This window comes from Telopea speciosissima, chromosome 7 (assembly GCF_018873765.1).
Source record: "Telopea speciosissima isolate NSW1024214 ecotype Mountain lineage chromosome 7, Tspe_v1, whole genome shotgun sequence".
Taxonomy (NCBI): Eukaryota; Viridiplantae; Streptophyta; class Magnoliopsida; order Proteales; family Proteaceae; genus Telopea; species Telopea speciosissima.
Genome location: NC_057922.1, coordinates 65,418,961 through 65,433,677, shown reverse-complemented (window position 1 = coordinate 65,433,677; position 14,717 = coordinate 65,418,961). Strand labels below are relative to the sequence as shown.

The 14,717-nt window shown below is 40.1% G+C and overlaps 2 protein-coding genes across 4 annotated transcripts in view; one reads left to right on the top strand and one right to left on the bottom strand.

The window, feature by feature from the left end:
- LOC122667905 (ATP-dependent DNA helicase Q-like 3) overlaps positions 1 to 14,717 on the top strand; it is a 98,853-nt gene that overhangs the window by 45,020 nt on the left and 39,116 nt on the right. The gene's annotated exons all lie outside the window — the stretch shown is intronic.
- The window catches only part of LOC122667907 (inter alpha-trypsin inhibitor, heavy chain 4-like), a 43,577-nt gene continuing 30,805 nt past the window's right edge, over positions 1,946 to 14,717 (bottom strand). For 2 of the 3 annotated variants that reach the window (XM_043864386.1, XM_043864388.1), the window contains 2 exons: positions 8,595 to 8,702; positions 1,946 to 2,494 (listed from right to left, as the gene is read on the bottom strand). In XM_043864386.1, the coding sequence (XP_043720321.1) occupies positions 2,162 to 2,494; positions 8,595 to 8,702 (441 nt within the window). In that variant the 3' untranslated portion in view covers positions 1,946 to 2,161. The remainder of the gene's footprint in view (positions 2,495 to 8,594; positions 8,703 to 14,717) is intronic. The other variant, XM_043864387.1, reaches the window with a different exon arrangement.

Genomic DNA, 14,717 nt, shown 5'->3' with positions numbered 1-14,717 from the left:
GAAGTCTAGGATCTATTGGCCAGATTTGGGGGATTCAAATTCTGCTTTCTTCCATCGATCAGTCAAAGCCAATGTCAATGCAAACTCCATCTCTCAACTCATCTCCTTTGATGGTTCGGTGGCTACAACTGTCAAGGAAATAAAAGATGTGGCTGTTCAGCATTTTAAGGGTATAAATCATCTCTGATGGTAGTTTCAAAAGTGATTTTTTAAAGGTTTGATGGGCTTCAGTTATTCTTTTCTAAACAATTCCTTTCTGCTTCTATGAATTATGGTCATGTAAGTGCACAAGAAGCATAAGCAAGAGGGATGCTTCAAAGGCTGCAACAAACAAGATCATTAGGAACAACAACCATAGAGACATCTGGACTGATTTTCAAGCACAGATAGATTGGATGGAAGACATTTCTGTGTATAAAATGGCTTTGGGAGTTATTTTCTCTACTACTGGATATTAAATCTGCTCTTAAGTTATTCTCTGCAGGATCTGGGGAGGGGTCATATTGTACGCAGCCTTACCCCTGCTTTTGCAGAGAGGCTGTTTTCAGACTCAAATCCGTGACCACTTGATCACAATGGAACAATCTTTACCGTTGCATCAAAGCCCACACTCAAGTTTAATCTTTTTTTTTAGTAATTGGATCCCGATTCTGGGGTTCTAAACCCTGCTTAGGCAGGCATGGGAACGCAAGAAGATGACCGTTTGAAGAGAATGCCGCTTCTGTTTGTTTTGTGTGACAATGAAATGCATTATGAGAGACCCTCAGTATCCTGTTTTTAAAGTATGGAGCTGGACTCTGGTGTTGAAATTGCTAACCAGGGGCAAGTTTAGACCGTAGGCACAGGAGACACTATTTTTTGTAACTCTCTAATGGTTAGGTTTCCTTACCAGAGAGGAAATCATTCAAAAATATTCAAAAAGACTTGAATTCCAAACCCATATTATCTATTCCCCTCACAATTAGTCTTATGTGAGAGATTTTGTAGAGGTCATCCATCACCTTTACTTGGTTACCAAAAAATAGTAAACCTACACGGCTCGAGACCAACCGACCAAGCAGTAGTTCACATTTTATTGGCTTTTGACATAAACCATGAAGGTTGTTACTTAAGTAGATATAAGATATTAATGGAAATGGGGAAAACGATCCAGTTCTCACCATTGTTAAGGTGATGTATGAGTCAGGGTCCCTTTATGGGGTTTGGAAATCCTTGGAAACCCAAGTTCCCTAGTAGAATCAGTGAGCTCCATGCATGTTTTTCACAGGACAGGTTGGGTTATAGATGTGAAACATTAATAGAGCATGAAAATGTTACTGAAAGGTTCTTTGCTCTAACCCACCCTTCCGTCGTCATCCTTGGACGTGCTCATATGTTCTTATACCATTACAGTAATTTTTCTAGTCAGTTGACTTGGAAGTTTCTATCACGGTACAGGGTGGACCTTGGAGCACGGTAAAGTTGCTCCATTGTGACCAAGTGGCCAAGGGTTTGAGTCTTAGGAAACAGCTTCTCTGTGAAGCAGCGTAAGGCTGCATACATTATGACTCTCCCTAGATCCCGCAGTGGCGGGAGCCTCATGCACTGAGTACGCCCTTTCTTTCTAGTGGCAGCTAATTGAAGGTCAATAGTTCTACACTATAACATTTATATTTTTTGGGGGTAATTCTACACTTACATTGGATATCAATCACCTCAACCATCTGGGTCATAGACATTTCTGTTTATGATACTATCATCGATCCAACCTTGCAACCTCTGCCCAAACCACCCAGCAAACTCCTACAACCTCTGCACTCAAATTAAGTTCAGAACAATTACAGGGTTCATGAATTCAGGATTATTGTGAAACTTTCGAACTGCCAATAGGATGTGAACAATTTCAACAACTTGGACCTACGAGTCTAAGCAGTGTATGATAATTATAAAAAAAAAGTCTAAGCAGTGTCACTAAACTGCATCATACACTTCTCATGTAGCCGTGATCAAGCAGTCAAAGAGACATGAAGGAGGGTATCAATATTTTTATGTCAACCATGCTTAGGAATACTAAAACAGAAGAATATTGCATGTCACCTTTAAAGAACAACTAGCAGGACTACACACACAAGCAATATTGCATCATAGTTTTCTTTTAAGCTCTTGATCATCCATCACCACCTCAATAGCAAAGCTCTGAACACCAAGAGATGCAGCCAAAACATGACAAAACAGCGCAAAGCTGTGTTAGAGTGACTGCACACTGATCATTCATCCTGGAACAAGCCTTGATGAGGCACATGCAACAACAGCAATCGGCCAGCCTGCCACAACAGTTTAAAGCTGCCTTGATTAGTATGTCCGCAGGTTCAGAAGAGTCACCTTCTACAGATCCTGGAGGAATGTTCTCAGCCGTTGCATTCAAGTTGCCAAAACCCAAACCCAAGCTCTGAAGCAGAATTACTTTGCAGCCTTTGGATTCTAGCGAACTCTGAAGGTCAACTTTGTTCGAGTCCTTAATGACATGGATTTTAAAGAATCAGCAGAAGGTTAGGCAGAAAATTTCTGGAATCAGAGAGACAGAATATTGGCAACCAAACAGACTGTAACTGAAGAATCTCTGCTATTATTATAGGGAATAAAGGAAAAAGTATAACAGATAAAAACATTGGCAACCAAAGAGACTCTAAACGATGAAATAAGAAAGAGCTGGGCAACCGAGCTGGAGATATCATAATCATACAGTAACATATACTTGGCAGTTTCTACTGCTGCCCCAAGGGGGTCTTAAAAGATTGCAAGATGAACTCCAAAGCAAATAACGAATAAAAGTTACATCCAAGGTTTTAAGTATCTTTCGGTATACGTCGATAAGGTACCAATACGATACCTAAAAAAATTTGGTATTAGTGCATGTAAGAAATCTCATCCCTTATATATAATCAATTGAATGCACTAGTCCTGTAGTACTTTGTTCACCTTTTTATACATGCTATATTTTACATATTACTTATAGTGTTGTATGCTAAACATTGTATTTTGCATATATCCTAAGCATTTCCATACATATCTTTAGAGTATCTTGTGCCTCTCCGATACGACATGATATATCTCTTAAAATCACCCTTCCGATACGATACCCGATACCAATACTTTAAACCTTGGTTACATCCCCCATCCATATGCTAATTATTCAAGAGCAAATATAAATATTACCTCAATATTATGAAATACCCACCCCTATTTTAAATTCCTTTTTCTACTTTCTAAAATTTATTCATTAAAAAATAGTATAAATTACATATGCAGACAAACACTTCAATATGTATGCAAACATGGTCTTAATAAGCAAATTACCTAAAAAGAACAAGGCACACTGCACACAAGACACTTTCATAATGAAAATAATTGCTTACTACTGGTTAGAAGCTAAACACATCAGCATGCAACTAGATTATCCATTCAGGTCTATAGTTTTACTAAAACACCAATTATTAAAAAGTATACAGTACTCCGAGACTTTCAATGTAAGAATTTAAAATATAAATTCAGTCGAAGATAAAAAAAAGGGAAAATTATGTTTTCCACCCCAGTAGTTTGAATCTATTACGTCTACCACCCCTAAAAATTCATCTATTTCAAAAATCTCCCCTGTATTTTGAAAAAATCTTCCAAAAATGATGATGTCATCGCCTAATTTTAATTTAAATGCCTATAATACCCTTGATGGGGGTAAAATGACACTAATGCCCTCTTCTTCTTCTACAAGTGTAAATACCCAATACCACCGCCACCCACCATTGCCGCAGCCACCACTAATACCCTTTGCTGATTCGATGGGGAGGGAATCCGGTGAGGGGCCTAGAGTTCTAGGGCAAGGGCTGGAGAAGGAAATTAAAGGGTTTGAAAAAACCCAATTCAGAGTGCACAAATTTAAAGTTTCAAGAACGAAAATGGAATTTCAGATAAGAGAAGAGAATTGAAGGAAGGTAGGATACAGAGGAAGAGAAGAAGAAGACGATCAGAGAAAATTAGAAAAAAAAAGGGTGAGATGATATCTGAGTGAGTTACAGCTAATTCTTTGTGAAGGATGTAATTGAAGAGCATGGAACCCCTTTGGGCCTGTACGATCTGGAGACCGTTAAGCATTAGGTACAGGATATCTTGACTTCAGCATCTCCGCCCACGCTCTTCTATCCATTTCTTTGCTTCTTCCAAGTAGATCGCTTCGTTTCCCATTGTCCCACTCCCCCGTATGCTTCCATCTCCACCTGCTTCCCCAATTCTCTCTCTCTCTCTGATATTTCGCCCCCCTCACCAGGCATCTCCTTCCGGGACGGGGCAGATGTGGCGGTGGGACAAAGAATGGAGCGAGCCAACACCGACATATTGGAAGCGATCCCAACAAAGTAGAAAAGCATGAGCAGTCCGAGAACCCGAGGCATTAAGATAAATCCAATAACAAAGGTAATGGAACCACAGAGCATCAAAGTGAGCGAAATCCCAAGAAGCAAAGAAGCGAACCAGCAGCCAATGAGCCCCCACTCGACCGCCTTAAGTTCCTCTTACAATCAGAGGCGGCGATCATGTTTTCAAACCCTAAATGGGTTTTTCCTGTTTCACGATTTGGGGAAGGAGAGGGAATATTCCCTCTCTGATTCTTGATTCTTTTAATTAAAAAAAAGGTTTTTTCTTGAAGTATTAAGAAAGGTAAAATTGTCATTTCCGTTCCAAAACTAACAGAGTTAGCACTCATGGGTATGGACGTAATAAATTAATTTACAGGGGTGGTAGACGCAATAGATTCAAACTACAGGGGTGGTAAACGTAATTTTTCCTAAAAAAAAAAAGAACCTTCAATCATGATATTTTATTATGAAGATAACTAAAATTATTGTGTTAACATCAAATGCAGATAGAAATCATATGCATTGTTATTTCCAATAAATAGCTGTATACCTAAGGTCAGCACAAGCCAATGAAGCACCAATGTGTAGCTTATCAAACCAGAAACAATATGCCACCAAAAAAAAAAAAAAATCACAAACAATAATATTTTATAGAGCAGAACCCAAGTAGTAAATAGAAAACTTTCTATCTCATCTATCTATTCAAGATTCATTTGCAAACCCCACCCCTTAGTGGGTAATATTGTTAGCGATGGGGAAAGGCAGACAAATTTTGCATCCCCGTAGGATCGTGCAATACAGGTTCAAACAAATACAAACAAGACGGATTTAGGGTTACCTTAAAACTCACAAGTGCAGGCTCTCCGAAGGATTGCAACAATTGAACTGGCTACTTTTATGGGCAACGAAGATCAATGGAGAAGATCCCAGGAATCCCCAATTAGTCTATTCCAAGGGGAGTCGATGGAGTGAGAAGAGGCCGAGGATAGTTTGCTTATAATGTTGAAAGTAATGATGGTCATCGTCTGAGGTTACACTCCAACCAATATGGTAGATAGCAGCACCAAAGGCAAGCTTACCCACTGAGTCACAACTGGAGCCACCGAAAGGGGTGATGTCGACCAAAACCCATTCTCTATCAAAGGGCAAGATTCTTCTCCTTCGAGGCCAGTATTGGCCAAGAAGCCCTTTCCAAATCGAAGAGGAAAAGGGACAAACCAAGAAGAGACCATCCACATCTTCGGGGGCGTTCCAACAAAGTCAGCATTTGGGGGACACTGGAATTTGCCACTGAATAAAGAAGAACTGTGTTGGAAGACAGTGGGAGAGGGCCCTCTAGACAGTGAAACTGTGGCGAGGAGTGTCTCTTGAACTAGACCAACTTGCACTAAGGTATTTGGGGGGCCCCGAGCCCTGATGAGGACCCAAGCAAACTTGGAGCTGAAAATGCCCGAGGAAGGGAACCGAATAACCAAATTGCTACTACTTCTAGGCCTTTGGCTGATGGTTAGTAACTTAGTAGAGCATCCCAAACAACCGACAAGGGGAAAAGGAGAGGGTGAAGGAGGATATCTGAGACAAAGGCCAGCTTGTCGAATCCAGAACTGTATCTAGCCGACTAGCTCTGTCGCCGACTAAGTGAATGAGAATCCCCAGGGGGTACAAATGATCCAAACAAAGGCGAAGGGCAACACCATCGTCAATCAGCCTCTTTTCACTAAGAAAAATGAAAATAAATATAAAAATAAATCCAAAAAAATAGGGGAAGTACCCTTGAAGTGTGGAAGTGTCCTAGTTCACTGTATGGACGGGCCCCTTACGTGGCTAGAATTTGTTGTCGGAATCCACCAAAATCCTCTCCAAGTGTGGTTGCTCCAAATGGCAAAATAGGTGAACCAAGGGTATTTGGGGAATTTTAGAAAAATATAGGAGAGGGGTATGAGGGAGTTTCAAGTTGTATTTGAAAGAGGGAAACAAGGGCTCCCTTGAATGATTTTTTTTCTCTTCTAAGGCCTCCATTTCAGGGGGTTTTATAGCCTTAAAGGCTGTTCGATGAAATATCCCAAAGGCCCCCAGGGCCAGGGCATGGGCATAGGCTGACTTGGGTCTAGGCTTGCACGGCGCGCAAGGCATGTACGTGTGCCGCACGAAGCGCCTATAGGTCGTGGGCACGACATGCAAAGGGGGAGGGGGATGCAGGCGTGGCCGCCAAGGCCTGACCGCACGACACTGTAGGGGATGGCTTGTCCTGGGCTAGGCCATGGTCTAGCTGGGCCAGGTTCAGGTAAGCCCAAGTTGACTCGGGTTGGCCCAGAAATATTTTTTATTTGTTATTACAGATTCCTTTTTAAAGACCAGGAATTAAAATGTTGATTTCTCCCAATCCGTGGGGCTGATTTAGAGGTGCCACATATCATCGCGAAGGTCTCGGCAAGCGCTTTCCATCCGTATGGTGGTCAAGACCAGATTCTGCTGAAAAGTGGTACGAAAAATCGAAGAATCCACAGAAATGATGTTTCGCATTGATCAGGGTCCAAATGATACCGAATTCTCATGAAATTTGACGTGCAAGCTTAGTATGACCAAATAAGGTAATCCAAAGGATTTTGGGCCAAATCGGGTGGTCTGGATACCGAGAAAAGGGTCAAGAGAAAAACAGTCATTTTGCAATTAAATAAGTACCAAACGATGTCGGATTTGAAAAAGTTTACTTAAATGTTATAATAGCCAAATGAGACGAAATAAAGAGTTTTGGCTCAAACCAGGGTGGTTCACATATTGAGAAAAATACTAGGGGCAAAATTGTTATTAATGCTCCTAGGTGTTGGATTCGGGTGAAATCTTACGCAGGGGTTCAAATGGTTAAATAAAGCTATCCTAGGTGTCTTGGCTCTATTTGGGACAGTCTGAGTATAAAAGTAGGGTAGGGGTGAAGTGGTAAATTTTGCCATCAATCACCCACGGGAGCTAGCTCGGCCTGGATCATCATTGCTGGGACGATCTTCCAAAGTGTCAAAATGCAGTGTCTACAAGTGGCATGGTCAGGTTCAACATAAGAGGGGTATAAGGCCATGGTAGCTGATTCTGTGGGCAATAATTAGGGTATTTTGCAGGCCAGAAATAAGTGTTCAAGTATGCTGTTCCCATTGAACTAAATCTCAGTTTCGACAGGTACTGAGACGAAACCTAAAATCTATACTGGTTCGTACTAGGTTTCAACCATATTTTCTATAGTTTCGGTAGTTTTGACCTTAGGTTTCAACCATAATTCCAGAGTGAGGAACCTAGGTTTTGGCAGTTTAGACTATTTCTAGAGTGCGGAACCTAGGATTTGACAGTTTTGACCAGTTTCGACTGTTACGAGTAAGGAACCTAGTTTTGAGTTTGGCTCAGAAAAATACCAGGTTTTGGTCAAAATCTGGCATATCTTGGCTTCGGCCAGGGTCGAAACCAACCTTGAAACCAAGATTTAGAACCTTGGCTGTCGCTATTCATGTCATCCTGAATAGAATCAAAGATAAACTTCTACACTAAGCTTCTTCTTGTACAACATTTAAAGAGATTGGGCCATCAGACATGAAGACACAATGTGAATCCTATTTTGTGCATCTTTGATTGCAGTGGATTCTGCCTTTGGCCTTTCCATAGATTCTGTTTTGTTTATCCCTTTATAATATAGCCAGGCCTCTTTTTCCACTTCAAGTTTTGACTTCTACCAAAAAAAAAGTCTTTACACAAATAACATGTTGCTTATGTCCGATAAATTCTAGTTAAAAAATAATAGTTTTATGAGTATATAATTTTCATGCATATGTCCCCAGATGCATTTATGTTCCCAAAGTTGCCGAAATGAAAATGGCTCAAGAAATATATATATTTGTGATATTGGTACATAATCCATGCTTGGAGGAATTAATTCAACCATCATAGAAAGGCATTTCATACAAACTTCTACTCTAACTCAGACTGCAACACCTAACATTTAAAGGCTTAAATACGTAACAAGTAAATAATAGTCACTTCACAAATTTTATGTAACATTTTAAATAGGAAAATTTAAGGAATATTTAACAGAAAACATACTATTCATTGTTCTCTTGCCGCACATAAGGGAATTTAAGTTTAGTATTCCATCAGCATTGAAATTTTTAAAATAGATGCAGTTACCATTTTTTTTTTTTTTAATAATTTTACTAGAGTGCATACCTCTTGTATCCCAAATGATTTGGATGCCTGTTTCCCATTATCAATCTGAAGTAAGACCAAACATGTATATTCAGATGGAACACTGGTTTGTATGCTCATTTTTGCTACCTGTGAGACAAAAAGGAAAGAGCTCTAAAAATGTTGCAAACACATTCACCAAGCATTCTTTTGAAAACCACAGCACACAGGATCACCAGACGAGATGGCTCAGGAACAGGGCCAAGAACAGTTCAATCTGAGTTCTGACACAGATTTGTGTGCCATGACTAATCAGCAGTTCAACCAGATGATCTGTTGTTAACAAGAAGCTAACACCAAATATTTTATTCTCTTTTAACTTACGATGCCAGATAGCATCAGAAAATTACCATTTCTTAAAAACGAATAAAAGAAAAAGCAGCCCCCTCCCCGCCCGCTATCTGTTTAAACACCACAGAAATAAAGAGTATTTCTGTGACAAAATTTTATATGCAGATGAGATGCAACAGCCAAGGGGATCCATGTCTACATCATCCCCTCTTCAACTGCCATTTAATGGAAGGTCCTTGCCACATGGAAAAATGGAACTATGGAAGCCACTTCTCCAGTGTCAATTTTGTTCAAATGGCAGGACTCTGGCTCCACTAGCTACAAAAGGTGATGAGGACATCACTCAAGGATTTATGCAGCCACAAGTCACTTCAATATGGCTAGATGACCAGCATTATGTGTAGTTCTTTTATTATTTTGTTGTATTTTTATTTGGGGCCAGAACTGTTATGTACTAATGTTGTAAAGGAGTTATTGCTGCCTTGTTGGAGAAGCAGTTATTAGGGAGTTATTTTGACGTAGATCCCATGACTGACCAGAAGAAGAAGAAGAAGAACCAAGGCCCATCGAACCAGCTCCAGATGGACCAGAACTCGACCAGATTGAGCCACGCCAGCAGGTCTTCTAGAAGTGCCAAGAAAAAGAGGCCAAAACACTGTTCACGTGTACAGTGTCACAGCCCATATTTGCCTTGTGTGGGGATGCTTTTTAGAAGATCTTGTGGGCCTATCAAGTGGAGAAAGCTTCTATCCTAATGCTGCCATAGTTTAGTTTCTATTTTCATATTTAGAAAGTAGGCTTAAGTTTCTAATTTGGTTGTCTTTGCATGTTTAGAAAGCTGAGTTATACAGCCTTTAGTAGTCTCTATTTCCATTAGTTTCTATTTTCCAAACAGTTGCTAAGTTTTACTTTCTATTTTTGTAGCCTAGCCTCAGTCTATAAAAAGGCAGATATTATAATTGACTGACACAGAATTAATGAATGAAGTTTTGAGGCATTCTTGCACTCGATTATGGGAGTAAAACCCCTGTTCAACAGCTGGGATAGCTGTGGGTGAGAGACCCAGGGCTGAGAAAGCCCATCCCCTACCCCCTTTTCCTATCTTCTCCTTTCTACTCCTCCCTTCCCTGCTCGATTTTCCTTACTGCTACTGCCATTCTAAGATTGCTGCAAGTGCTGTGAAGACCTCTGGAAGATCAGAATCAAGTCCCAATCAAGTCCAGATCTATTTCTGTTGCATCAATTCAACGGGAGAATTGAATACCCTGCGGCTCTGCTGTTCTGTCCAGGTATTGCTGCAGACTTCAGGTCAGTTCTGCCCCCAGTTCCTGCTGCAACTTCAAGGCTGCATATCTCCATATTCCTCCATCCAAATCTACTGGGTTTTGGAGCATAGATCCACACCGCTAACCACCTCACTCGATCCCAGTTCTGGCCTATTCTATTGACTGGATTGTTCTCCAGCACCAACATTCTATATTCATCCCCAACTCATATCTCCACTTCTGTCCATTGGAACTGAACCAAACTTTCAACAAAGATTCTCCTCATTGCCTACTCCACTTGATCAACCTTAGAGCCCATTCTCACTGCTGCTGATTTTTCTAGTATTTGTTACCTTCTATTTTGGTGTTTACCTCCTAAATCTGATTTGCTTCCATTATTGATGATATGCTGCAACTATAAACGATCCTACTATAGAGTGGTTCTTAATTGAACCCCTCCTACATTATATTTCCCATTTTTTTTTTTTCATTTTGGGTTTAAAAAGACTGTATTTGGAGATGGAAGATAAGAAGCAAGGAAGGAATGAAAGCATAAGTGATTCCATGCAATTCTTAGAGTGAATCCAAGATGGTGTGAAGCCAAGACGATATTCGTTCTTGTCTATCTTTTTCCTTCTTCTATCCACTCCTCACTTTCAAACTCTATATTTACAGCAAACAATCCTTATTTGATCCCTAAAATTGATGAGGACATCACTCAAGGATTTATGCAGCCACATGTCACTTCATTATGGCTAGATAACCAGCATTATGTGTTGTTCTTTTTATTATTTTGCTGTATTTTTATTTGGACCCAGAACTGTTATGTATTAATGTTGTAAGGGAGTTATTGCTGGAGAAGTAGTTATTAGGGAGTAGTTATTGCAGGAAAAGTAGTTATTAGGGAGATATTTCCTTCTTTTTTAAAAGACTGTATTTGGAGATGGAAGATAAGGAAGGAAGGAATGAAAGCATGTACGAAATTCTTGGAGTGAAGCTAAGATGGTGTGAAGCCAAGATGATCTTTCTTGTCTATATTTTTTCTTTTCTTCTTCCATCCACTCCTCTCTTTCAAACTCTATATCTACAGCAAAACATATCTGTTCGACCAACCAAATCCATTGTTGTTTGTTCTATCATAGTTCTCCCAACCTCCATTTTCATTTCCTAAGAGCATTCCATTTGTTCTTTCAACTACAACAGCCTATTAACCCCAATAAATCATACTTGTGGCTAGAATTGGACTGGTTTGTGGTTTGATGTGGATTCCCAAACTTGTCTTACATCAAATTTGGCATCAGAGCCAGGTTAGTACAGCTTCTACATGGATCATCGAGGACGAGCTTCAGCGCCTTAAACCTGATTTATTAGAAAGATACCAAAGCATATTTTCACCGGAGGTGAATTCTTCCCACCCGGGGAGAATGATGAGGACATCACTCAATGATTTATGCAGCCACATGTCACTTCAGTATGGCTAGATGACCAGCATTATGTGTAGTTCTTTTATTATTTTTTTGCATTTTTATTTGGGGACAGAACTGTTATATACTAATGTTGTAAGGAGTTATTGCTGGAGAAGTAGTTGTTGAAGTATTAGCATTAGGGGCAGTTTGGTATTTCTCTTTATTTATTGTCGGTTCTTGAGTTTTTTGTAATGTCGTTTAGTTGTAGGGGCATTATTGTCCTTCTCTTAATGCTTCTTTTATTATAAATATAAGAGGGACAGACCTGCGGTAGAACATTCTGTTCTAGCCGCAAGTTCTTTCCCACCTTTGAAACTTGCATGCCTCTTCTCCTCTCGTCTTCTTTCTCCGGTTATTCTAATCTGGTTATAAGATTCTGATGTTCTAACATCGTAACAGAGCTTTTATAATCAGATTAGAGTACCTTCCACGATTTTCAATTGTGGTATGCAGCCACCTATTGCTGCTTTTACTATGAGTTAAAACCACTCCTTTCACTATTAATGGAGTGTTTTATCTCTGCCTACAGTAACGGTGATTGCTGATTTGAAGATTACATCGTCTACAGCCAAGGACTACAAAAATCGATTCCAGGCAAAACCCTGAAAATATCGATGTCTTTTGTATGGCTGTTTTTGGAGTTATGCTGGTTGAAGGTTGTGGTGCTATGGTTCTTAGTTACTAAGTGCAATCGATTGCACTTTAGATTTCCTGCCTATGCTGCATAATTGAAGGTGGTGATATTCTTCCCAAAACCCTGATTTCGATCTCCCCTTGGCCTGTCCCTTCGAGGTTTGTCTTCTGGCTGTGCTGCTGATTTGTTTCTTCTTGACCTTGTTGAAGACTCAAATATTACTTCGAGACTTTCTCTCCTATGGCACGATTGAATTCAATCCACTTTCTTATTTCTATGACTGTAAACTTTGATTGGCCTTTATTTCAGCTAGACATTAAAAATGCCTTCCTCTATGGTGACTTATTTGAAGAGGTCTATATGGAGCAACCTCCAGGTATGTTGCTCAAGGGGAGAATAGTGGACGTGAGGGTAGGTTGCACAAGGCTATTTATGGGCTGAAATAGTCCCCTCGGGCGTGGTTCGAGAAATTTAGTGTTATTGTGACTGGTTATGGTTTTTCTCAATGTTTTTCAAACCATTAAGTGTTTGTTTGTCGCCAAGGAGAGAAATTGGTTGTTCTTGTTGTCTATGTAGATGACATCATTATCTCAAGAAATGATAAGGGTGGCATTAAGGAGGCAAAGGATTATTTACAGCAGCATTTTCAGACCAAAGACTTGGGCCAACGTCATTTTTTTCTTGGGATTGAGGTAATTAGAAGCAAAAAGGGGATCAGCCTGTCTCAAAGAAAGTATGTTTTAGATCTCTTGATTGATACTGGTATGCTTGCTGCAAAACCTGTGGATATTCCAATGGATCCAAATAAAAAATTTGGGATTGATGATGGTGGACCTCTAAAAGAGGTGTACTCCTACAGAAGCTAGATTGGGAAGTTAATATACTTGACTGTTACTAGGCCAGACATATCATTTGTTGTTGGTGTTCTTCGTCAGTTCATGCAATCTCCTTGTAAGTCTCATTGAGATGTAGCTATTCAGGTTCTTCGATATTTGAAGGGTGCTCCTGTAAAGGGGCTTATTTAACGTCCCAATAGACATATGAAGTTAGTAGTTTGGGTAGGCTCGGCTAGTGATCGTAGGTGTACCACAGGGTATTGTACTTTTGTTGGCGAGAACCTAGTCACGTGGTGAAGCAAGAAACAAACCACGGTTGCCAGGTCTAGTGCTGAAGCAGAGTATAGGGCTATGGCGCATACTACTGCTGAGTTGATGTGGATTCAGTCGTTACTCCTTGAGATGGGTTTTCCGGTCCCGACTCCTATGAAGATGTGTTGTGACAATCAGGCAACCATCTACATTGCTAGTAATCCGGCCTTTCATGAGAGGACCAAACATATTGAAGTGGATTGTCACTTTGTTCGCAATGCTGTTTTGAAGAAGTTGATCGAGGCACCATTTGTTTCTTCATCTGATCAGTTAGCTGATGTGTTTACCAAGTCACTGTTTGCTCCTAGTTTTCGTAACAAGATGAGCATGGGTGATTTATATGCTCCAGCTTGAGGGGGAGTGTTGAAGTATTAGCATTAGGGGCAGTTTAGTATTTCTCTTTATTTATTGTCAGTTCTTGAGTTCTTTGTAGTGTCGGTTAGTTGTAGGGGCATTATTGTCTTTCTCTTAATGTTGCTTTTATTATAAATATAAGAGGGACAGACCTGCGGTAGAAGTGTAGAACATTTTGTTCTAGCCGCAGGTTCTCTCCCACCTTTGAGACTTGCGTGCCTCTTCTCCTTTCTTCTTCTTCTTTCTCTGGTTATTCTAATCTGGTTATAAGATTCTGATGTTCAACAGTAGTTATTACTGGAAAAGTAGTTCTTAGGGAGATATTTCCTTCTTTTTTAAAAGATTGTTTGGGGGACGAAAGATAAGGAAGGAAGGAATGAAAGCATGTGTGATTCTATGCAATTCTTGGAGTGAGTCCACCCGGGGAGAATGATGAGGACATCTCTTTCAAACTCTATATCTACAGCAAACCATCCCTGTTCAATCCCCTAAATCCATACCTGTTTGTTTAATCATATTTCTCTCAACCTCCATTTTCATTTCCTAAGAGCATTCCATTTGTTCTTTCAACTACCACACCCCGGAAACCCCAATGAATCATACTTGTGGCTAGAATTGGACTGGTTTGAGGTTTGATGTGGATTCCCAAACCTGTCCTACATAAAAAGGCCTCTACGACAAGGGAGAAAAGGTGCCAATACATGTACATATGGCAGTGTTTTTTCCAGGCATTGGACATGGCAGTCAGATGTTCAACCTCTAGATCTTTAACAACCTGGCAAGGCTGGCATAGGTCATGACTCTAAATTGATAACTGTTCAATGGATGACCTGGACCAAAGAACCTGTTCAAACAAATGTGTCAGATGGACTATGGGCATTGTTGTACTAAAGAAGATTTAAAACTTCATCCAAACACAATGGTGAAAAGCTGGTCCAAAACCTATT